The sequence below is a fragment of the Prenolepis imparis genome, unplaced genomic scaffold (assembly GCF_030444845.1).
Source record: "Prenolepis imparis isolate NDT839.2.m4 unplaced genomic scaffold, iyPreImpa1.0 SCAF_6, whole genome shotgun sequence".
Lineage (NCBI taxonomy): Eukaryota > Metazoa > Arthropoda > Insecta > Hymenoptera > Formicidae > Prenolepis > Prenolepis imparis.
The window spans coordinates 5,213,280-5,239,164 of NW_028141164.1; the positions used below are offsets into that span (position 1 = coordinate 5,213,280).

At 43.2% G+C, this 25,885-nt stretch overlaps 1 protein-coding gene across 6 annotated transcripts in view; it reads left to right on the plus strand.

Annotated features, from left to right (window-relative positions):
• Window positions 1-25,885, plus strand: part of Hth (Meis homeobox homothorax) — a 380,805-nt gene that overhangs the window by 195,469 nt on the left and 159,451 nt on the right. For 3 of the 6 annotated variants that reach the window (XM_083040066.1, XM_083040070.1, XM_083040068.1), the window contains one exon: window positions 8,376-8,483. In XM_083040066.1, the coding sequence (XP_082896192.1) occupies window positions 8,376-8,483 (108 nt within the window). The remainder of the gene's footprint in view (window positions 1-8,375; window positions 8,484-25,885) is intronic. The other 3 variants (XM_083040065.1, XM_083040067.1, XM_083040069.1) reach the window with 1 other exon arrangement.

Genomic DNA, 25,885 nt, shown 5'->3' on the forward strand with positions numbered 1-25,885 from the left:
CCAACAAACGCTTTCGAGTGTTTTTTCTTTCCCCACATTTTGACGTATGTAAATATATCGTAATATATGGAATCATGTTACAATCTTTTGTCCGATAAATGCATCGCGACGGCGATGATAATTTTTAAATTGATTAATGCTTCAATTATTTCAGAGACATCGCAAGATGTCAAATAATAAAATCTCACTATGCAAAAAATACAATGCACATTTTATGAAATATATAAGATATAAAAATACACAGAGAGAATTTTCTCTTAGAATTTATCTTGAAAATCATGATAGTCGTGGGACAATATGGTATGGAAATAATTTTGAGAATTTCTCTGATTAATATTTATCACAATAAAAATAATAATATCTATCACAATAAAATATATAATATGTTTGATGATTAATTTTACCATGCAGTGTAGTAAAATTAATCAAACATGTTTTATATTTTAGTGTGTAGATATTATTATTTTTATTGTGATAAATATTAATGAGAGAAATTCTCATAAAATTCTTTCCATATCATATTGTCTCACGATTACTTTAATGTTAATGCACATTTTATGAAATATATAAGATATAAAAATACACAGAGAGAATTTTCTCTTAGAATTTACCCTGAAAATCATGGTAGTCGTGGGACAATATGGTATGGAAAGAATTTTATGAGAATTTCTCTGATTAATATTTATCACAATAAAAATAATAATATCTATCACAATAAAATATGTTTGATGATTAATTTTACCATGCAGTGTAGTAAAATTAATAAAACATGTTTTAGATTTTATTGTAATAGATATTATTATTTTTATTGTGATAAATATTAATCAGAGAAATTCTCATAAAATTCTTTCCATACCATATTGTCCCACAATTACCATGATTTTCAGGGTAAATTCTAAGAGAAAATTTTCTCTGTGTATAAAAATATATAATGCTTAATCAATATTTGTTATAATACTGTAAGCTCCTTCTCTTTCTCTCTTATTCGTTTATCAATCATTCGCGCGGATATAAAAAAAATATCAAAAAAGTCACGAAAGCCTCGCGAGTTGTACGCGTGATTATGCATTTCGGCGCTTCCCTTGGACAGATTGACGCGAATACGTCTTTCGTTTCGTTGAGCACGCCTGGCATCGGGTAGTTTTGTTTTACGGCCGTAATTCAAGTCGTCGTGCAGGGTCAGCCTACCGGGACTGCCGAGATAGTTTATCATCATTTAGTCCTCCCGACCTGCCGTAACATTTTAAATCTCTCCTATCTCGGTCCCGTGTGTCGTGGCCGGTCTGCGACACATGGCCATAGCACGCACATGCACTCACGCGATTCACGACCTCACAATGTGCACGCTGTGTGTAAAAAGGAGAGAGAGGAAGAGAGAATGCGGTGACTCGTCGAATAATAACGCTTCACCGTCGCTTTGATATATCTCGACTTTATCAGCTGTTTATCGCCTCTTTTCGTATATGACCCTTTCTATCTTTCGTGCCTTGCCGTTGCGTATAAACGAAAAAAATATCAGGCGAATACATAGAGCATAGAAACGTGAGAAACCAACGGGATAAAAATCGAGGCGATATGATTGAGATCTTATATCGATCTTATATCGAGATCGTGACGTTGAACGTGCAATTCCCGTTAAGTAGATAAAATTTAATGGTTAAACCACGGCGATATCAATAATTTTTCAGAGCTCGTGGCTCTGACTTTTGCTGACTTCGACAAATTATTGGCGGTTTCGCAATATACTCTTGGTTCTGTTTCTACGTATCGTTAATCCTGGACTTAGCCGTGACAGTAGGAGAACATTTTCTATAAATATATCGATAGAAAAAAAAAATATCGGCGCCACGGAGGCGATCGTTCCACAGAATAGCAGAGTTGGAAAGAGAAAGAGGAAGAGATGGTGATGGAGGTGGAGCAGGGAGACTAGGGAAAGGGACGTCAAGCGCCGTCGATTCGCCGTGAATTTACGCTAAGTGCAGCGCTGTTGCAACGGTACGGGGCCGGTAATTTGGAGAACGTGGTCCCGGGGCCCCCGGGGGCGGATCGGAGGTCGGCAGGCAGAGTGCCAGAAAGAGAGGAGGTGCGGCGACCGAGGGTACGCGGTTTATCCGAGTACGGCGCGTCGACCTTTGCCTCCTCGGTTTCCACCTTCTGTGACGCACACACGCACGCGGATTCGGCATTGTAACGTTAATTAAACCGGCGCGTGTCACGAGCAATGACGTCACTCGCCGTGATTTCTAACCGTTCACCACCCACGAGCGAGAGGGTCGAGCTTTTGCTTATCCGACTATTTCTTGTACGCGCACGCTATTAATTTAACTGTATCCTCGTGGGCATCGGATATCAATTATTTTATAATTATAATTTCGTATTTATAATTTCGAGATAAATCGTGATGCAATAAACGGTTCGAATTTTGAGGACGCGCGGCGTAGATTATATGATTTTACAAAATACACGTTGAACATCGAGAATTTCGATTAAATATATATTGCTCCTTTAATAATGTATTAAAATGGCAATATTGATTGATTGCAATATCCGATATCGACGATGTACTTTCACGATTGTGAGATCCACGGCGAGGCGGAGCATTATTGCATCGATTTCGCCCGTTCGCGAAGATTAAGTGTCTGATTTATGATATTAATGCAAGCACTCGCGTCATGAGATCGATAGCGATTTTTATCGAATTATTGGCCGATACAAAAGTAAATAAGCATAATTAATCAAAGCGTCAAAGTAGTAATCGGTGAATATTTATTCAGCTAATTATAACATTTCTGATACTTTTATATAACATTGGATCTAGTAATGAATCTCTATAATGAAAATTAATGAAAGTTGCAAATATTAAATCATCACAGTGGTTTTATAGAATAATTTTTTCTCAAAAGTTATCCCTTTCCGCTGTATATAATTTGCATAGAATGCAAGAGATACATTTTTTAAAACTTTCTTGATTGTTTAACGCTTTTGTGCTGGTAGTTCTCAGAAAAAGGAAATTAATTTCAGACCCTGAAATGCTTCTTGAAACACAGTGCCTGTATGTAAGAATGTGATGAAGGTGTCGCGCGATAAGGGTTTAAAATGCGAGCGAAAGGTGTTGCGTACGCGCTAAGTGCCAACGTAAATTCGGCTATCGCGAACGAAAGAGTGTTAATTGTGAATTTGCGTTTTTATAGAGGAAGCGAAGAAGGCGAGAGAAGGCGCGTTGGTGCGCATTACCAAGGCCTGGTATTCTCAGCTGTCGCCGTTAAGTTACGTTAACACCTTTGTTCGATCTTATCATTTGGTTTGACCGTCCGGGCCCTTCGACCGTTTCCATTACGCTGTTTCTTGCCATTACGTATTTAATGATAATCGCGTATCCGTTCGCCGCGAGAAATGACAATGTTGCATTCGCGATCGCGACATACTTTTAGCGACACGATGATTAAAATGACCACACATATCACTCTCATATCTTTATTCCAATTAAGAATTATTATGCCTTTTTATTCGAGCTAAATAATGCGCGATCGATACAGCTTACATGTTTCAATTTGATTAAATTATCCTTCGTGCATTTTTTTTCTTACGTTCTTTTCATCGTAATCGATAATTGTAATTAAGGATAAATTCACGCGCAGATAAATGAGGACGAATAATATTATCTAGAAAACCGGAATAATTACATGCGTTATGCGATAATATCTAAGCTCAACGATTATTTTGTTTAATATCTCAGTATAATTTTACGACACTAATATAATTCTTAGTCGCACATGTTATGTTATTATATTATACAAGTTTTCCTCTTTTTGCTCGTATATGTAAGAATTTTTTATTGTTAGAAGATGAGATGCATCATAACTATCCCGACTCGAGATAATGAAAATCGCGTAACATGCTGTCTGAAATTAATTACTATATCGCTCGCGCTTAGTGAAGTCGTCTCAGTTCGTTCGACAGCATCTCGTACTGGCTGTTACAAACAGCATCCTGTTTATCAATAATTTGAATTTGAAAGACGTACCGAGAAACGGCATCCCCGAGTTTGCAAGCCGCAACAAATTACGTCTATCGGGCGTCATTAATCACTCGGCATCTCCGACATCTGCGAACGCGAACCTCCGTCCGTCGCCTTCTATTTACCGAAGAAAGACGGTGGTTTTGTTCGCAAATGGAAAATAACAATTACGTCACGATGCCGCCCGACAACCTTGAAACTACTCGTTTATTACGCAAATGTGTTTTAGTTAAAGAAAAATGAGTAATTTTGTTTTATAATCTTTAATTTCGATTTACTTTGTTTATAAGCTCTTCTCTGCAGAAACGTTGATGTAAGTTTTAGAACGTTACATAAATTTAAAGAATGATTATTGGATCTTGTAAATTGACGCGCGTGAACGTCCGTATAATGAGTAATCTCTTTGCATCTTCACAGAAAACGGTTTATAAACTCTGTCACTTTAAGGAAGTAGGTTTACTGTCGGCATTATTACCGTAAATCGCGTAAACATCCGATTCGTCCCGAGCCCCGTGGCAAGAGTAATTTTAATTAAGATAAGTGAGTTCGAGGTGTCGACGGCGGGGATTATTCGAAAATAATTTCGACGAACGTATATAATGACACGCCCGGTTTATCCAGCGCGCTGATCTACGGATTACCTTTGGCCGAAGAGAGAGGATACCCATCCCGAATAAATTACGCGTCGGTGGGTGGTGATGGTGGTGGTGTGGGCGACATAAGATTAGGCGGAACTTGCGAAGGGGAGACGGTGAGAGAGAGAAAGAGCAACACGTGAAACAACGAGCGAAAGAGATGTCGAGGGCGGCTGGAAGAAGTGAGAGAGAAAGAGAGACACGAGCGAGCCAGAAGGAGAGCAGGTGCAAACTTGGCCTGTCAGGAAGTCGCTTACAGCTCGAGGACAAAAGCTTCCCCAGGGACTCGTGCGCGCTTGGAAGCGGCACTAGGGACACACAGGTCGGTCTGGATGGTGGAAGACGACGGTTGGAGAAAGATGGTTGAGGGTGTTAGAGGAGTATGAGAGGGACGAGCCTAACTGTGAAATAACAGGGTGGCCTCCTCAACCCTCGCCTTGAGGATGCGAGCCTCATACGTCACTTCTTTACGGCGAAAGAGGGCGGTGTCTAAGGGTGGAAGCGAGTTATATTGATTTATTTATACCGAGGAAGCATCTCCGACGTGATGGGGTTATTGGGTGCGCACCTATATCCTATAACATCCGCTACGGTCTCTCCACGAGCAGCACAGCCGGATACTGACGTCGTGAAGCTTCTTCAAGAATCTCTTTATTTCGATCTGGAAGACTCTCTAATCGATAACGGCGCGAAATCATTTCGTAATATTAAAGTCTTTGTAATTATCAATGTTTCTGCAGAAAATTTTGGAAATAGCTTTTAAATTTAACAATTTTTAATAATTAAATTTAAGAAAACTAATACACTTTTCTAGAAATGTTTACATAATTTATATATAAGTACATACAAAGCCGCGACAACTTGCAACGATCGCCGAAAATAAAAAAAAATTAATATGCATAGCTCCGAAATTTTCCGTTGCCGAAACAAATTAGTCATGGAAAAATCTCCAACGATGCAGGAAGGGGCGAACGACGTCCGTCGCGTGCCCGACGCGTTACATTCCAATTTATAACCGTCAGCTGTTGTTGGGCGCAAAAATAAAGCCCCATAGCGGGAATTCGCGTCGCGCATCGTGGCTATACAAATTCAGTTCCCGGCGAAGATGACGTACTCGTCGTATCACGGTCCATCCACTTCCCACCGATCGTATCCCTCCAGGGCTTTGCCCGATACATGACTCGGCCCTGTGGCATGACTGTCGCGAACACTCGAACCCGTTAGACTAAAGTTAACTCGCAATTTAGCTACGGTAATCATTCAAAGAAGACGGCTCACTTGATACCATTTAACGAATCTGTTTTCTTCGAGAGAAAACATTTTGCACTCTCTCGTTGTCGCAGATGCGACGATTGTTTTGCAGACGCGTGAATAAAAAAATCAATTTTTTATTTGTCTTTTATCATTATCAAAATTTTAGAAACGATGTTTTAACGCACATTATATTTCGAGCCCCTATCACTCTATTATGTTACAAATGATTTTTATAAAGTTTATTTTATACATTCGTTTGGATAAAACGTTCTTAGCATTTTATGACATATACATTCGCGAATGTCACATAGATTTGACATATGACAGTCGTCATAGCCGTGTACCGAAATTCGGAGAGTTCGGGTGAAAATACGGTAGAAACTCCAGAAGTTTTTAGAATTCCCACGGTAAATCACAGTTACAGAGTTGATGGGGCGATGTGTATGATTACACCCTGTCTCCTAGCGGCTATAAATCTCCATCCATTCGCCCCACCTCCGCGTTCTAGGATTCTACAGGTATCCAAAGAACCTGTGCCTCCGAGGACTTCGAAATGGCCGTGACGTATGGTCTGCCGGTGCGTAATGGGTCGGCAACGCGAGCAAATGACTTTGAATAATCCTGATATATTGTTTATTCACTTATCCGCGCCGCGGAAAGATGAAACCTCCGTCAATGAGATATTCCACGTCGAAGCAAGAATGCACTTTGGATATTTACATGCGAATAACGCCCAGTATTCGGCACTTTATCACTGTATCTTTCAGCGTTTCTTCAACATGTACAACATATCGATGAAGAGAAGTTTATCTCGATAGATTTGCCCGCGGATCAGGTGCCAGGACACTAATCTCTTGTCATTAACGCGATCCCGGCTGTCCCTCGTGTCGGAATAACCATTATTTTCGAATCACCGACGCAGCCCTGTCATTTCGTTTCACCAGAAACTGACGGGACGTACCGTGACCGTAACAATCAAGAGAGTTAAACGCGCATCGCTCAGCGCACTATAATCAACATCGTTGGATTCGTTTTTAAATCCATTAATTTGAAGCGCGAGCCGGTTATACTCGAATCGAAATGATATTCGGCATTAATTGCATTAATTAAATTTATTGATTCGATTTTATATATTTCATTTGAAATTAATATTTCTGCATCTCTCTGTAATATAATGCGATAAGTTGATCGGATGAAAAAATGTTACAAGAACTTAATATCGGTGCACTGTGCGCGCTTATACAGGATGGGCTGAAGCGAAGCAATTTTCTGCTTTCCAAGAATATAATTTTCGCAGGGGGATGTGCCCGCTATATTTCCGAGATAAGACTATAGCTCCGCGGGATCTTCTCTCACCCAGCGAGACCCTCTACTCTCTCGTGTGAAATTACTTCGCTCCGCGGCTTACTCTTATCCCCCGGCGCCACCCTTTCTTACCGTGTATCCTCATTCAGCCGGGATCTCCCTGGAAATAAAGTAGATACCTTTCCTATTTTCGCATCTGGAAAATTGCAATACTGCAGCCGCGGGTGCTCTGCGCTTGATAAATCAGTTGGGAGCTAGAAACTCTGAATTTGCGTTGTTGTTACACAAAGAAATAAATAAGAAATTATTCTTTTATTTTTTTTTAGGTGAGCTATTTTTTAGAAGTAAAATATTCTTTTACCTTTTGATCGCAAGGTTCACGTGACGAAATTGATTAATATTATGCTTGAATAATGTAATCGTCGAGCGAATGTCGCGCAATTTAATACAAGTGTGGCTTCCTGTGCACTTTAAACTAATTACTACAATCAACATAATTGTAGGATTATTCTTGGCGGAGTAAATCGCATAGGGTTAACGTCGCATGTTACCCCGGTGAAAAAAAGAATGTGAGCGCTATAACAGAGCATACGTATATACATATATAGAGCAGAGTACGCGATAGAATCTGTTTAGCCGAAGTCGTGACGCCGACCATCACGAATCTTTTGCTTTCTCCATATCGACCCTTTCTGCATACTTTTTCTCCACGGCGTTCGCATAATAATGTTTTCGTGCGGGGGGATCGATACGAGAACATCTATTTTTACACGAGAACAGGCTATTTCGTGTTATCGGCACGATTTTCCTACAGCATTTCGAATGTGGCGTTGTAACCGCCGACGTTTTATCTCGAAACAAATTTTGTCCATAACTCAAACCACTGTGGCTCGGCAATATCTTCTTTGCTTTAATGCATTTAAAGCGTGTCAACGAGCGCTCGCTGATTTGAGAATGGAGATTTATAGATTTACTGTTCTTTCCTAATGTTAAGTTTTCTTTTATTAAAGGTGAAAAACGTTCATGATATCCGGTTCTTATAGGAATATGTTTTATTAATGTCGTAAAGACGCATGACAAATAGAGTGACTGAGAAAATAAGTTTATCATAATGGTGTTGTAATAATTATTTTTTTAACGAAAACAAAATTAATTTGTTTCAGGCAAATGGTGTCCTCGTAGAGAATGGAATTCGCCGCCTGACGCGCAACGTGCGGCGAGCGACGCGCGTCGTGGTGTCCTTTATTCCTCCGTCTTCCTCGGCAGTCCCGGTAAGTCGAGTTCTTCACATAAATCTGAAATTTTTGCGCTTTTACCATTGCATATACAAGCTCGTCGCTTTTAATCACAAGTTGCCATTTGGCAATCTTGAAATAAAAGTTTATCGTATCAACTTCAGTTATATATACTTTGCATATAACGTGCCCATGGTATAGTGACTTCTATAAGAGATTTTTTTAAACGCAATGCCCTTAATCTTAAAGACGATATCGTGTCAATCGTTTGCAACACTTGCATCGCCAGATGCAGTACAATTTAACATTAATTTTTCTATGAACTTTTATATTAGAATACACTGACATTTATTCAATAATTTAAAATATTCTAATAATAAAAAATGATTAATTCAATTATTATTTTTCCCCGCTGAGATTATTTTTTATCTGCTCTCATATGCATTTGCTGGTAAAAGTTTTATAAAAACCTGTTCATTGTAAAAAAAGAATTTTATAATTCTTTTCAATTGTATGTATTATTTCGGTTTTCTGTCTGCAATTTTGTCTATATACTTTTGTATTTCGCTCTTTTTGCCATTTTATTTGTACAATTGTTACCTATTTTTTACCAAGCTTTGCGCTTGGGAAAATTCCAAAGCGCTGAAAAATAACTCTGAGCTAAATAAACAAATAATAATAATACGAATAACAATACGAAAAATAACAATACGAATAATGACTGCAAAAATTAAGTGCCTTTTAAAAGTTGCACGACTCTGTAATTCTTTTAGGAGCAATTAATTTTTTCATCTATCAATATGTTTGATTATAATACTTTTCAAGTTTGTAATACACAGTGTAAAAGTTGCGCGTAATGACATTCGCGAAGTGTAAATTTATTTTGACTCTCGCCCGAATTAATCTTTAATCATTTTTAATTGTGCGTGCCGTGCGTAAGGTAAAGAGAAAAGGCGCGATTATTTTATACGTGTACTTCGTGTGCGTTCAGTGGGAGGAGCGAATCGTTGGCCGCTTAAACAAGTTTTAATCGGCCTCGGGCATTCGCCGCGCTGAATAAATATTGATATCGGATGACGCGACGGCCAATCAGGATCGCGGTTTATGAAACGGAACGTTTACATCTCGTTCGTTTCGCGCGCGAATAATTTTGCTTGGCGATGGTTAACGAGCATAACGCAGCGTATCGCGCAAAATTGTAGAAAATTCGCCGGAAACTCTATTTATTATTCCCAATTTAAACTCATTCGATATCGTCGAGTACAATTCAAAATATCTCACGTGCTTACACATCGTTATTATAGTATCGAATATACATATAAGCTAAAATTGAACGATATTGCAATGGTTATCAAAAAAATAATGAGTGAAGCAAATATTTACAAAAAAAATTGTCGATGACATTATACTTCCGTTCTTTTATTTTATTATCACGCATGCGCGATCTTGTGCACTTGTCGTTTCAGTAGAGGCGACATCGTGTCGATCCTCTTCAAGAGACATCAAGATCCTCTCGAATACCACAGATAAGTATCGGGCGAGAGTGCATTACGAGGTTGCGTGGGTGACTCGCGTTTGATAAGTGATCGAACTGTTCCGGAGAGGCTGATATCGCGAAGGACCAAGTATCGCGCATGCGTACACGTTCGCGGGCTGTCTCCTCAGCGTCCGTTTCTCTCTTTTTCGACTTCCCTCTCTCCGGTATTCTCAGCGTAGAAAGGACGAAGCGAGGGCGAGAGAGGTCTGTCGTCGTCGGAGAGAAGATTGGCGCCTCGAGAGCGAGGAAGACGGAATTTCGCGAGTGCGAGCGAGCCGGCTTGTCGTGCGAGCAGAGCGGAGAAAGCGAGAGAACGGAAAGAGCGGAGAGCGAGATGGACCAGGGGATGCCGTCGTCTCCATGGCAACGAGGCGAGGCGGGAATGCGACGGTAACCATGGCAGCCGTGGGTTCCTCTCTCGGGCCGACCTGTCTGTCCCTCTTTCTGGCCTCTCGTCCTCTTCGTTCTCCTCATCTGGACCTCTTCCTTCCGCCCACGGAGCGAGCAAACGGCCGCGCGGACGCCGCTCCTCTCTCGAGCCGATCTGTAAAGGAAAGGTGGGGCGGACTTGGGTTCTCGCGCACCGCTCCAGAGAGAAAGGGTTTTACTTTTTCTTCTCGTTTCCACCTTCGTTTCGTGCAGCCTCATGTGAATCCTTTTTTCCGTATTATTCAGAAGCATCGAGTCGATCTCGATGTAGCGCGCGAATAACGAGAGATATTCAATGGCGACGCGTGATTGTGTGTGTGCAAAATTTCATTCGATTTGGCGTGTTGACGTTTCGAATGGTAGCGCGATTCCCATTTTTAAAATCGATGCAAAATATCAAATTTACAATGAATACATACGTTTATTCTCTATATACATGGTCTATATAATATATATAGACTCATCTTTCATTATACTTTATTCTAGAGAGGTAAATATATTACACGACCCACACCTTTTTCATTCTTCTCTCATTGACGCACTTTTTTTCTTTATTAGCCTTAACTATAAATTACTTTTCAATATTCTTTAAGCAAGCAGCACGTCAAACTCGCGTGCGTTCAAGCGCGTAGTCGATAGCTATCGACATTCTCCGACGCGGAAACGCGGTTCGCCACTCAACTTGGGCGCGGAATATCGTAGACGCGCCTGATTATGTGCGACTGTCGAGGAATCCCGGGATTCCAGGCGTCGTTTAACTCTCGATACGTCGCGCGACGAGAGTCGGGTTTCTGCGTCGACGACGACATTAGCGTACCTCCGCGTTTTCTCCGCCTGCATATTTCCGTCTCGCCGTCTATTACGAAGAGCGCGACGACGGAGGTATCTGCCGACGTCTCTCGTGTTATTTCGAGTTTCGTAAGAACGCGTTTCGAAATGGCACGTCCCTATCTGACGTCGTGATTTTTCTCCGATCGTTGTAGACACGCATCACGCGATGGATCGAAAGTAAGTCTAAAAATCTTTCTCGTAGTTCCATTCTTACCGCCTATCTTTTTGGCCATTTAATTTGATGAAAAGACCGATTAACGCGCAATCTTTAAGTTAACAATAATGAAAATTGAAGGCTTTTTAATCAATAATTCTATTTATAGTAATAATCATTCAGTTTTGCTAAGAGAGTAACTTTCATTGCAATTTTAGTACGCGTGTTCATCGAGATGGAATTTCGGCCGCGGTTTCGAACAGGGTGCGGGACAAAACGAATTAGGATGCGGTAGCAAAACAAATTCGTCGAAATTTCGTCAGAACCGGTACACGACCGCTCGCGCGCGGCAGATCTCGTTACGTTTGCTGGTAGAAGGAGGTTAGCCGAGACGGGGAGCGATGAATGCTGGAGGAACGCGGAGGTGAAAGAGGAACGAGAGGTGGAATTCTCTCGGTTTGGTTTTTCGTGGGTCGCACATCACGTCCCTCTCCCCATCGCGGAACCACCGTACTGTGCACACCCGCTACCACCCTTCCCTGCGTATCTCGCCCTGCAATAGCACACGGCATGGCTCCCTTTTCCGTGAGTGTGTAACGTAATGTAAGGGTTGCGCCCGCGTCGGCGTTTGGGGTGAGAGAGTTTAAAACCCCTCGGGGCTTGAGGTCCGGGCCGGTTAGATTTATCGGATGTTTTGGTTGGCGGCCATTGTTAGCCGCCCTCTCTCCACTCTCTTCCTCTCTTTCGCCACTCTACGCACAGTGGCGTAGCTCGTGCTAGAAAATCATTTTTCAATCTCCCGCAGTGCATTTCGGGTGTCTATGGGTGATGAAAGAGAATTGACGTAGCTAGATATATCATTCGAGTCATACATTCGTTGCCGCACTTTGTATTTATTTCTTTGTCTAATGTGTGTGTGGGGGATATATATATCTTCTATAACGCTCTTCGTTTGTCGTTTATTAATAATTACTTAAATTTATTAATTAAAAGTGCGCATAAAAAAATCAAGAGAGAACAATTATAAATAAAAAATGTTAAAAATATTTTGCAATATAATTTTATCTACAAATAAAAAATTCGTTTTTTTTTCTGCAATAATCTTGGATTCGTATCGTCAATAAATTGTGCACTGCGTTTATGCAATAGAGCCTTTTTCGCAAAGTCTGACATGTATGCAACGTGTTCAGCTTTCCTCGACGAAAGAATGGTTGAATTTATGGTGTAATCACGTCGTATATTTATACGCTCGGCTGTCCTATAATCCATACAAAGTGACATTGCCAATCTCGATATAAGAAGCGAAATGTAGAAAACAGTGATGCAAAAAGAGATGTAAGATAAATGCAATTAAGAGGGATACGATTTCCCCTCGATTAAATCGTTATATAAACTGTGAAAGAACAGGGTAATGAAAGAAAGAGAGTCTGCGCGATGTTATACCAATATCTCTCTCTCGTTTGATTATCTCGTTACGCCATTGCAGAGATTCTTTCGTGGCGTTCCGCGTGCAAACATTCGTCGACGAAGCTCCTCCGCAACGCGGATCCTCGCCGGTATTGTACGTGGTAGTTTGAGCGATGTTCAACCTCGCGGCTCGCGACCCTTTCGACCGCAGTTCCGTTTGTCTCGGTACACCGCGATTCCTCCAGGAGTAAGCGAGCATAGCCTTGTCACGTAATCGACACAATTCGGATAAACGCAATCCGATTTTGTACTAAATTATTTATCGCTTGCTTTATCATGCTAATAGGTCATATCAAAAATTAAATGAATTATACGATAATTATGTCATGTAAATTTATTTAAGTCATATTAACAATACACACACACACACACACACACACACACACACACACACACACACACACACGCAACTTGGTTTTTCCCTAAATTCTTTAAAGAAAAAAGAGTATATGAATTGTCTTAAAATTTTAAGATGTAAACGGAGAAAAGAGGATATTGCAGAAATATACGAGAGCAATTCCAAAATACGAATTAATTTGAATTTTATCGAGCAACATCAGGGAAGCTCGAGATCACGACTATTGGTCTCGCGGAAGGGAATTCGTTGCTTCGTCGAGAGCAAGTTACACAATAGCCGGTCCAGCGATAGGTGATGGCAGCGGAGAATAGCCGAGGTAGAGTTTCTCTCGCGCGAAGCCGCCACAGGGCCACCTCGTGTTCTTCGATTAGCAGGAGACCGACCCGACCATGACCTCTCCCTCTCTCTTTCTCTCTCTGTCGCTCTTCGTCTCTTTTTTTTTTTTTTTTTTTTCATCGTCCACCGCGTACCATGCCATAGGTGGAGAAGATTCTCTCCTGGTCTCGCTTCCTCACTCGCCCCGTTTCTCTCGTGCTCCATCTCGCGGCACTGATTGGACGATCCATCACCGTTGCTTCTCTCTCATTCTTCCCTGCTTGTTTCCTCTTTCTCCGTCTCTCCTTTCTGTTCTCTCCAGTCTCTATTGCCAAGGAGTCGGACGCACATTGTACGCGTCTGTGTGCATATATAGATATATGCGTGTGTGTAGAGGTACATTTGTGAGGAAATACGGACGTGACTTCGTACTCACGCTCATGTTCCATATGTATACATATATCTGTATATTATGTGCACGCGTTATGTTGTCACGCGTGTGTTCACGCGACTCTCGAACATATGCACGCGCGCGCACTGGACTCTTGCATACCAGCAACCATCGCCCAAAGGGGCGGCCATTCTTGTAAGAGGGTGGGAGGGTAATTGGTTCCCATGGAGGCAGAAAACGCCTCGTTCGAAAACCTCTCGCCGAAACTGCACAGTGCAGCTGGAACGCACCGGCGAAGATAGTTGGCAGAGAAACAGAGAGGATGCTATAGGCTAAAATTATTTAGGGCTGACGATCGCAAACGCGGAAATTATCAATGACAGCGATAACATCTTTACTCTGGATTGTATTAATTTTTTTATATTTTCAAAATTAGAGCTATTCGTTGCTGATCATCGTTTTTTGATAAGATCATTACACGTCAATAATGCGAGAAGGGAAATGAAGTAGCTCGCGTAACGATAAACGTGATACACGTCGGGAAATATATAAGCTTGCCACCATCCACAGTTCGTATTCATTAGTTCCTTATTCAAAGCCACGGAAATAGTTCCGGAGTTGCGAGAAGCACAAAGCACAAAGCTCTGTCGCGGAACAATGAGAGGCGAAGGGAGCGCGAGGCAGAGGATAGAGAGATAGTGAAAGAGCGAAAGCGAGAACTGCAGATTTCATGAAGCCCAAGATAGGTACAATGGTTTAGCTGGCGAGTACATCATCTCTGTCTGCCTCTCACCGTTCCTCCCTCTCTCTATCTCTCTCTCTCTCTCCCTCTCTCGTCCCGTTTTTCTTTCTCTATCTCGCTTCCTATGTGTTTCTCGGTCCCTCTGCAATATTCATATGTGTTGAATATATTAATGCGCCGAGAGATATGTAAAGCGTGCGCGACTGGGAAGCGCTCCGTCTCCGCTCGCTGCCGCTTGCTGCCTGGCTGCCTGGCTGCCTGGCTGGCTGGCTGGTTGGCTGGCTGGCTGCAATATTAGTGAAATGTGTCTCGGAGTGCGCCCATGTGCGGCACCGATATTAAACAGCAGCCGTCATTGCATCTGCTCTCTCCCGGTAACCCGTCTGCTCCACGCGTGTTTCCAGTTTCCATCGAAAATCTCGTTGGTCCTCCGAATTTCGATTCCGGATCCTCTACTCCGCGTCTCTTCTCCCCCTTTCACTCTCTTTCTTCTTTTCTTTTTTTCTTCTCAAGTTCTCTTTCTCTTCGACGCTTTTCCGACATTCTCTCTCGTCGATTCTCCGATCTCTTTCGCAAAAATAATTCTATCGTAAGTGCACAAAGATATCGCTATATTTTTCACGATATGAAAATCCGGTTGACGATAGTCCATCATGCGAAGGATCCAATGAAGCAGATGCGCGTAATGGTTAAAATCTGATATATGTATATTGTATTACGTCAACGCGTGCGCGCAATGTGTGCATATATTAATTTTTTATCCAATTAAGTTAAAAAAATGAAACTTTTTTATATATCTACCATTACATAAATAATGATATTATTTAACGCAGAGAACCGAAAATATAATATACATGCAGTTAATTATTTGTGGATATCACAAAAGTTTTTAAGATTCTCTTTGGATAATATATTTTCAGTATATTATTATTATTTTTTTAAATACCAACTCACGACAGTCTCGCATTACGCGCATTGATGAGCGCGTTCTCTCTTTTTTTTCTCTCTTCTTCGTGTATGTAGATACGTCGAGGCTATTACTATGCAAAGTAATTACGACTTTACACCTGGCTCCTTTGGCAACAGCACGTTTCAGTACGAATATTCCACTTGTCTGATGATTCAATCTAAATTTCCGCGCGGAATTTGAGTCTTCGTTCGTCTTTACGAAGCCCATAATCGGACATTTGGACGCGACAAAGGCAATCGGGCTCAACAACGGGAGAGTAATTAAAACGTAAAATTTACGAAAGAATCATATCTCGCTCGTCGCTCGGGAAGAGAAAAAAAAGAGAAAGATGCGATGTACCGCCGATATTAAACGGAGGAAAGGAAACACCCGCGCGCAGGTAGCTCTCTTTCAACTATATTGGTCTGCTTTCACAATTTTTTTTGCGGGAGAGATGAATATAGCTAAAAAAGTGTTGGCGGAGGGCGAGTTAAAGCCGTGCAAGAGAAAAGGGGGAATGTGTAGAAGGGGTGGTTTCGCGATGTAGCAGTACGATGCAGTATACGGTATAATCGGTAGTACCGGCACATGGGCACACGCCAACTTCCTCTCTCTCATCTCTTCCTCCTCCCTCCCCCTCTTTCCCCCCGATTCTCTCGACTGTGTGTATCCTCCACCTCCAACGTGCCCCTGCACGATTCTCCCAGCCCTGGCAGCGGCGGCAGCAGCAGCACCCAACCCAGACCCTGGGGCTGTCAAACGCAGGCCGAATCTTCTTCTGCTCGTGACAGCCTGGAAATGAAGAGAGTGCCCCGCGTGGCGTATCCTACCCGCTTTCGTACGTTAACGCACGTTCTAGGTACGTACGAATCGTGCACACACGTGCGGGCGCGCGCTTACATGATCCCTTTAATATGTGGTTAAGCACCGGCGCGAGAGAGTACCGCTCGCGGAATGAGAAGCTACGGCTTAATGGACTTACGGCCCTTTTTCTCTAGTCCCTTCTTTCGTCCTCGCTTCGATCCCGACGATCGCTTCCGGGTGTATCTGCCTCTTTGTGCATCGACCGCCGTCGGTCTTTGCTTTGTCATAGTTATTTAAATTGCGCATGCGATCGTGTCTGCGCATTATTTTTCCTTTTTATCACATTGTACGAGATATCTCTAACAACTTAAACTGTGATCGAGCGAAATTTCAGCCGACTTTCTTTGCGCGCAGACACACAGAAGGTTGTAGATTTAAAAGCAGTATTATAATTCCTGAAAATTATCTTCATCGTTTGCACATATCGTCTATTACACGCATGGACTTCGACTTGTAGCCTTTTCGTCGGTTTCTTTTTTTTTTTATCGAGCGAAAGGTTTTATCGCGTTGGTAGTTACTTTAAGGAACGAGCTAAAGAGTCTGAAAAGATCGGTCCCTCCACCATGCCGATTACGAAGCACTTTTCGAGCGCGATCATTAGCGCAATTATTATTGTGTCGGAGCACAATGAGCGCACCGCCATCGCCGACAACAATGGACGCTGAAGGTGAAGAGGCGAAGGGATGAAGCGCGCACCGGCGCGGCGATGGAGCGAAGTGGCTGGCCGTAGAAAAGAGAGGAGAGCCGGTAGATCGCCGTGATGGAACGAAATGAAAATAGAACAAAGGCCGCGAGCGAGCACGTAAAAAAATGCTAATGAACAGACGCGGCCATTGTCGTTAATTGCATTTTGTTTTCTGCCGCGTAACTCGCGCCGACGTCGTTTGATGCAGGCTTTTTACGGCGGCATAGAGCATCGCCGATTTCTCTCAAAGAAAAAGAAAAAGAAAGGAAGAAAATTTGACGCTAGACAATGAACATCGTGAATTCTCGCGTGCCGGTATTCTTCGCAGTTTTATTACAAGTCCGATCATAGTTTCGCCGATGAAATATATATGATGTTAGACGTTGTTACAACTTTCCTCGCTTGTGTGTGTCGATGTCGCGATATTGCATACGTCGCGGTAGGGCGCGTGTATCGAATGGTCCATGCCGTGTTCGACCGGCGAACTAAAGTATGGCTCGTTGTTAAAGGGCATGGTGCGAGAGAGGTGCATCTATTAGAACGTGCGTCGAGGCACTTGATGCGTTTACATGGTTGTACATCGGGGCTTGGCGTACGCTCCGACCGATATTGCAGCTATGCTCGCTGTGTTATTACGACGTTACATTCCATCGTACATGGGGTCCATCGCGTACAATCCACAAGTACAACAAGATCTTTTCATTGTATCGTATTTTTTTTTATGGATCATGCTCTTCTCTCTACGCCTCTCCTTTCTCCGTTCGAACTTATATACGATGAATCTCGGCAAGAGAAGCTCTTGTTTTCTTCCTATTATTTATATAATACAATATTTTTTTGAGCATGCTTAAAAATCAAACTCGAAATGACAATATCATAATTTCTTATGCTTAATGAATAATGCGAAAAAATATACATATATAATTAATCTCAAAAAATTGTATATTAATATACGATTGAGAGTAATATCAATATACATAATTAAATATTCAGTTATTTGCATAATATTTCAGAATGTTTTTTCAAGAATTCTTGACATATGAACATAAACATTTATCTTAATGACTCCCTATTTACGCACATTGTTTCTAGTCGCAAATGCTTGCTTTATCAAGGTATCTTTGTCTTATAATTGAGATGTCAAGTTGTCGTTCATGCATCGTCACCGCTCACTCACTCTCTCTCTCTCTCTCCATCGCGCACAAATTATAATGCTGGACCAAGCGGAAGATATCGCGCCATTATCTCCTCGGCGGCTTGTTTTTCACTCCGCCCTATTAATTGTCCGTGTTTGAAAAATCTGTACGAGTTGATCCCGCGTTTCTGCCCCGTTCGCCGCCGATTGTGTCCAACGCGAACGATTTAACATGATTCAACGATGGCCGGTGAAATATCGCGACTCGATTTCGACACCTCGGCGTCGTTAATTAGCGATGCCGCACGACACTTGGTGCGGCTTTTACTCTAGCCGCGGCCCCTCGCGTTTAATTACAACGCCGAGAGAGTGGAACAGAGACGCGCGGGAACCGTCTCGTGTGTTACACACTCTCGGCTACCTGCCGGACATGACACACCGGCTCTCACGACCAACACGTGCCCTCGACTGGTATCGCCTGGTATCGGCGGTGTCAGATACACACAACCACACACACGAACCGACACTAACGTCATAAACGCCAATCGTGTGTACGATTCGGTAATGAGGTCATGGCTTCTTCAAGTCAAACCTGAAGCAAGAGATCAAAACGCGTGCGTATTTGTCAATCACAATATGCTAATACATTTTTAAATGTCCTTCATTAAGAATGAATATCGTTATCCTCAAATACCCCGATGAAATCGGAAGCAAATATATCGAAACTTTCTGCGTTCGACAAATTTCATGAAGCTTGTTTTGATTTCAAATCGTGTATTTCATTATAATGTCGTTAAATAAAAATGCGTGGATAACAATAGAAGTAGTTATCGTAAATACAAGCCGCGGTTTCCATCGCTACCCTTGAATTAAACGACCCTTTGTTTGTTTGTTGTTCCGGTTTGATTCTTTCGCGAGGTGTACTGTCGAGGGTGCGCGGTATAGGTCAATAGGAAACTAATTGTCGGCGCTTGGAGGGTGCAGTCAGAACCAGAGGGGGGCGGTACAGTGGCGTTGCTGCTGCTCGAAGGGTCGATTCTCGAGGGTGGTCGAAAAGTCTAAGCACTCGACGAAAGCCGGCGAAAAGTAGCGGGCGCCGCGACGGGCGAGATGAGACTAGACGGTTGTAGAGTAGTGGTGATGCCGTGCCGCGGCACCGATGGTGATGCTGGTGGCGTGGCTATGGTGAAGGGAGAACGAGGACACTCGAATGAAGAGGGCCGACAACAGATTGCCACGGCGAGAGAAACAATGCAGTCCCGTCCCTCCCCTTGCTGCCCCTAATCTTCCCTTCTCCGGTGCAACGTGCACGCAACGCGCGCTTCTACGAGGCACTCGACGACTCGGCATCGAGTGTTTCAATGGCGTATTGACTCGGTTACCGAAATGACATGATCACGCGCGCCGCATTTCTCATCTATATCTTGTATCTCCTCGCCGGATTCGATAATAACTACGTAGTATAATTAAAAGGCAGAATTTTCATTATTTAAGATTGAGATTGGGTATATAGTATTTTTTAAATTTAATTTGTGGATCGAGAAGTTTAATCTTGCAATTTTATATATAAATATATTCAAAAATTTTTATTAACATTCTACAACCATTTATATTTATTAAAATATCCGATTTAAACATTTAATACAGCCCTATTTAAGTTTGTAATAAAAATGAGATTAATTTCGATGTAATACATAGGCAACAGTTAACTGGACCGTCTATCCGCCGTATATTTTAAGAAATTTGCGAAATTGCAGGCTCGATGCCCAAGGGTGCTGTTTATGGTATTCTTTAAATTCTGCCTGCGTAAAATATAAAGTATCGACATTATGTATTTATTATAATACGACCTAGAGGCAGGCCGATCGAGCAGTCACGTTGCTCAAGAGGCCTCGAGAGAACCACCGCGCCGCGCCGGTAGGAGAAGGAAGAGACTCGAGAGGAAGGGTCGGGAATAATCAATTTATCACTGTGCAGGTGCCTCCGAGCATTTACATACGCGACGACGTTGCAGTCGTGGTACCGTGTTGTAGTCGTTGTTTTCGCGTTCACGGACATTTATGCGCGTGTGCGCGATGCAAATTGACGGTAGGCGAGTTCACGGCGGGCGTTTCTTCCTTGATAACTCGATGGGAATATCCGAGTATCGATAAAACATTCCTTTATTATAGCAACAATGTTTAACGTGTATTTCGGGAGCTGCAAAAAATATCGCGCATGGTGTTAAAGATAGATGATTGAATGTCCGATGCGAGTAACGTGGAGAGAGATTCTCGAGTAATGAACGAGAGTGGTGTCTAGAAGACGAGTGACGTTGCTCGGAGCGATGTTAAGACACTACGGTGACCTTGACATCGGTAGCGCGGTATCTTTATAAATTCGTCTTCTTCATTAATCATGAGAAGAGAGACAGGGGTCGCGGGCCTTAAAATATCTTTTACATAATCTCCGAGCAGCAGCAACGCGAACACGTGACGCTGACACGCGAAGGATCAACGTCCTGGATCGACGATCGGTTGATCATAGCCGAGTCACGCTTTAAATATCTCATTCTAATTTTAATAGGGCGAGAGCATTAATCGTTAACGGCCACCGCGACCACCGACAACCTGGTTCTGTCGATAGGCGCTAAGGTCGCGCTTGTACTTAATCTATCTCTTCAAGTGCGCCGTAAAACTGGCGCTAATACGAGCGCAATCTGAGCGCGCATTGATTTACGAGGTCGTACGATCCACGCGCCTTGGTCCCCATCACTCGACCCCTCGTTGATCGTCCTCCTAACCGATATTAAGTTTGTTGCTCTGATACGTAAGACGCATAATCTCCTTGCGTTTTTTTGTGCATTAAATATGTGCAAGCACAAAAATTTGTGCTTGCGCATATTTACAGATTTTACTTGTTAATTTTTCAGCTTTAATTAAATATTTACAAATAGCACATTTTTAATTTTTTAATGTTGTGATCAAACATGTATAGTGTCTTTTATCCGTGTAATGCAACGCAGGTCGCCACAAGCCACAATTTCTCGCATTTTACGAACCTTTACTTCGACGATGCGCCCTCGACCGATGTCACGTATCGAAGCTACACGTTCCTTCGTTTTCAACTTGGTCGCTTCTATTTTTTTTTTTTTTTCCTTGCGACTTCGCAGCGACATCAATGACGGTCGACTGTAAAATAATCGTAAAGTAACGGGACGTTTCGCCCACGCGATGGGTCTTTCGTGCGACGTTACACACTCTAACACCTACTTCCTCTATCTGCATATCGAACAGCGCGACTCTTCCCTTCCATTCGCGCCGGCTCACTCTCGTTTTGGCCTCTCGTGAGATAGCGACGTTCCGTGCGAGGCGTTACTGCACACCGCCATAAGGGGTTAGGTTTACGACTTGGGCCGACTGTCGATATCGCCGTGTCGTTCTAGATGTCTGCCTGACCTCGGAACTTCTAGCTTCGTAAACATGTTCTCTCTCGCGGCCTTACATATGCCAGCTTGTACTTGCTCGCTTCACATCGTTGCGATATAAAAGTCTCAAGCATACTATGTCGTGCCATGACTCTCTTTATCAGAAACTTGTTCTTGCAATATTAATGATTTGCTATTAATGTTTATTAATATTTTATGATAAAAATGAGAAATATAGATGATGCTTTTTGAAAAAGTCAGAGCGTTTTTCTATGCGAGACGTTGAAGAAAGAACGCAGTAGAATTCGGTACCAAGTTCTAGCCCGTGCTTGTCTTCTTCGTCATCATTGTCGTCTTTGTCGCAGCTGTCGCTATTTTGTCTGCCTTTCGATCTCTTTCTCGCTCTCTCTTTCTCTTTATTCTTCTCTGTCTGTCCATTTCTTTCTACATTACTATCTCTCTTTCTTTAGATCCCTTTAACTTGTTCTCTGCCGCTCTCTTCAAAAGCTATTCCGAATACCATGCTCCCGCCGCTATTTTGGTTACGTTAAAAATGCATCCATCGAGCCACGTCAACGCGCCCATTCGCCGTCGCGTCGTCGACCTTTCTCACACACAGTCGGAGGCTAACGTTTGCACGTCGATCCCCGATCTCCCAGAAATCACGAGAAGCGCATAAGTAAGGCGCCATTAAACAACCGCTTGTACCCTCGTTCGAGGATGCTTTTACAGTGGCCCGCTAATTGACGCCATTGTAAATAAGAAGCTTTCCATCTCTCTTTGCTAACTGTCATTTTACATAACACGACGGTTGAATCGTCGCATTGTAGCTATTTCAAACGCAAAATTACGTTTAACGCAGCACTTTGTGATCTCCGCAGGCAATATCTTTCGCCGAAAACGAGCGAGAGAATTTCGGCCAATCGAGTGAAAGAGCAAAGTTCGCTTTTGATCTTATCCGGTTCGATTCAATAATTTTAGAAGATAGTATATCTAACTTGGATGTTGCAAAGCATTTCCTTCAAATAAATAACTATCCGATCGTTTACATTTTTGCATAATATTTTGGTCGCGGCAAAGAGATATATACGTTCGCAGCCAATTCCATGCCGATCGAGTGTAGGCGAACAGAAAAAAAGGAAAAAAATTTAAGACAGATCGAAAGAGAGAGAGAAGGGAAAGATACGGAGGTAGAGATACGTAGCTTAGACTGTAGCTTAGACGTAGGTAAGATGGAGTCTGGTTTGATGGAATGCCGTTTCCATCACAACCGACTGCCCTCTCTCGCCCCTTTCCCGATGTTTACCACCTCGTGCGCGCCATCCTCCTCCGGTGTTAACATGTGTGTGAGCTCGTGTTAAGACGACCCTCGCGTTTTCAGCCGGCCTTACCAATCTCGTATGCTTAGGAACGAACAGTTCTGTAGTTACCTAAAGCAGTCGATCGGACGAATCGCCATATTTGGATCTCCATATGGCCTCCCTCACGCGTCTCGGCAACGTATGCTTTTTATATTTGAAATGGAGATAATCATCACGCGATTAAATTTGATTAGAAGATAGAAGCGTATTTCTCTATCGTATCTTATAATTTTTTTAAAATTTTGATACGGCTGAAATTATTAAAAAGAAACAGATAAATTATTTATACTGCGTATATTAAATATAATAATGATTTGTATGCGTCTAGTAGACCGCATGCAACAAATTCGGTCGCTTCATTTCGCTCTCGGTGATATTCCATCACGTTCGTTGACGGAACGACAAAACATTTCGCTCCTTTAGTCTGGCTCGGCACGAAGGGATGTAAGTCAACGGAGCACTTAAGCATGGCGCTCGGCGCGATGCTCGGCACTAAATAACGCGGCGCGTCCGAGGAGGAGAGGCGAGGAGGGCACCGCCGGCCTCTTTCTCGCCCTTTACACGTTCGTCTGCTTCGCGCCGCTGTCGTTTCTTCGTTCCGTAGATGCGTGCCGTGGATAAAAAGCTCCTTCCAACTTGTGGCCGACCGCTCGCGCGGTCTTATCGTCGATCGGGGTACGTCGACGCGGTCGATAGCCGACATGCTCGTATAAAATATCGCGGTCGACTTTTATATCTGCGCCCCAAGTTTGACACGCCTGGGAGAGAATATCGCGTATCTGATTTTTCGTCGTGGACGCTCGCGGAAAATTGAATGTCTGTTTGCCGCGATAATTCACCGTTCGTATCGGGAGCCCGGGATCTCTTCTTGCTTCTTCTGAGTGAACGCGAGCCGAGATCGACGAGAGAGAGAGAGAAAGCCACAAAAATTCGTATCGTCGCTCGTCAACGCGTGGACCAGTGCCGAAGGGGGTTTGCCCCGGGTTGGTTCCGTGATTGTAGAACGCCGAAATCTGTCGCCACGTGTTTTATGGCACGATCAAATTGGCGGGAGAGCCACGGCCGAAAGGGGGAAGTTGTAATAAAACGGACGCGCTAAACGTGTCACTCAATGTCACTGGTAGATGCCGGTGTTGAGCGTACATATATTCGTCGTGGGGGCAATTCGAATCTAGCCCATAGTAATATCGAGCATCACGGAGGACGGGAGGAGAGAGCAGGGCAGCGTTGTTTCTCTCGGTAAAACGGAAATTGAACCGCAGCGGTCACGGCAACCGTGAATTCGCACTCGCGTTGCGACTACGCCGCAGATGGGAATTTAGACAAATAAGGGCAGAGAGTAGTTATTACTAGCATTAATAAAACGAGGAAGAGAGAGAGAGAAATAGAAGGAGAGAATACAAATGCAATAATTCATGAGTGAGTAAATTACGTGCGCTCTCTTATTTTAGAATCCTTATCACGCGCCGTGCATATTTGCTAATGTAAGGTCTCATTAGATTTACGATATACCACGGTGATATAATCATTATTGCGATTATTCCTGGCATGCCTCGCTGCGATCATAAAAAGTATAAAGTATGAGAAATCTAGAAGTTAAAGGGAGTCTCGTTTTCTCTCCGTATAGAGAATTTGAACTTGCTTGAAAAATCCTCCACGTAAATCGTGAGGCGAATGACTCTTCTACGTTGTCCTATAACATCGCTGTCCGGGAATGGGTATCAGGCAAAAGTCAGGGCGCGCTATCGATCAAACGAATCGGTCGCCTCGACCCCACCATCCGTGCCCCAAACGAATTCCAGTTGATCCAGCTAAGCGCTGTCCTAATATCGTCCGGCCGATTCTACGAGCGGCGATCTCTCTCCCGCGCTCGTTTTCGGAGATCCCCTAATGGCGAAGTGCCGAAACGTTGCCTTCGGTGAAATGGACGAGCGAAGAGAGATAGAGAGAGAGAGAGCGGACCGGTCGAGCGACGCTGACGGGCCGGCATGAATAATGTCGACTCATTATTCTTTCGGGGGATTTATCAGGTCGGAGTACCGATAACGCGCTCTTTTCGTACGGTCGTTCCGCCGGGGAAGATGCGTGCGAAGATAGCTATGCATTTATGCGCGTTGGTGGAGGGACGATGATCAGGGAGGAAGGGAGGAAGGGGATTACATTCTTCCTCCTTTCTCCTTCTCCGTTCTTCTCTTCTATTTCGTTTTCCTTTACGTCGTCCGGACCACCTCTCTGTGTACTCTTTCTATCGCTCATTTCCACCCCTTCCCCTTACCTCGCATTGGATCTATCTCGATCCTCCCGGCACCCCGCATATATCGCTGGGGGAGACCGTATCATAGTTAGAAGAATCCCAGTTCGGTTTCTGCGGGGCGCTAACAAGACGGGCCTGCGGGCCGGCCGCGTGAGTTATGGGCCCTCATGCGCACTACGCACACGCATACCTATGCGCTTTAAAGCTCGCGAGAGCACGCGATCCTTTGTATGTATGTATGTGCGTGTGCGACGAACATAGCGGAATATCGCGGTCCGTCTCGTTGTAATAGAATATAGAGTGCATAGCGAAGCTGTCGCCAGTTTTCTGGCTCATTACTGGCCACCGGTGCTCATTTCTCTCGACTCTCGGCCAAGCGGAAGTCAGCGAATTGGTTCATGTCTCGTGGCTTATTCGCAGATACGCCAGCATAGCTCAAATTAACCGATACGCAGCGTTCATAATTTGCGAATAATCCTACAAATCCGTCAAATTATTCTTGGATAAAGCCTCGATAGATTCGAATTTATAAAATTTTTTAAATACGAGATGCGATTTAT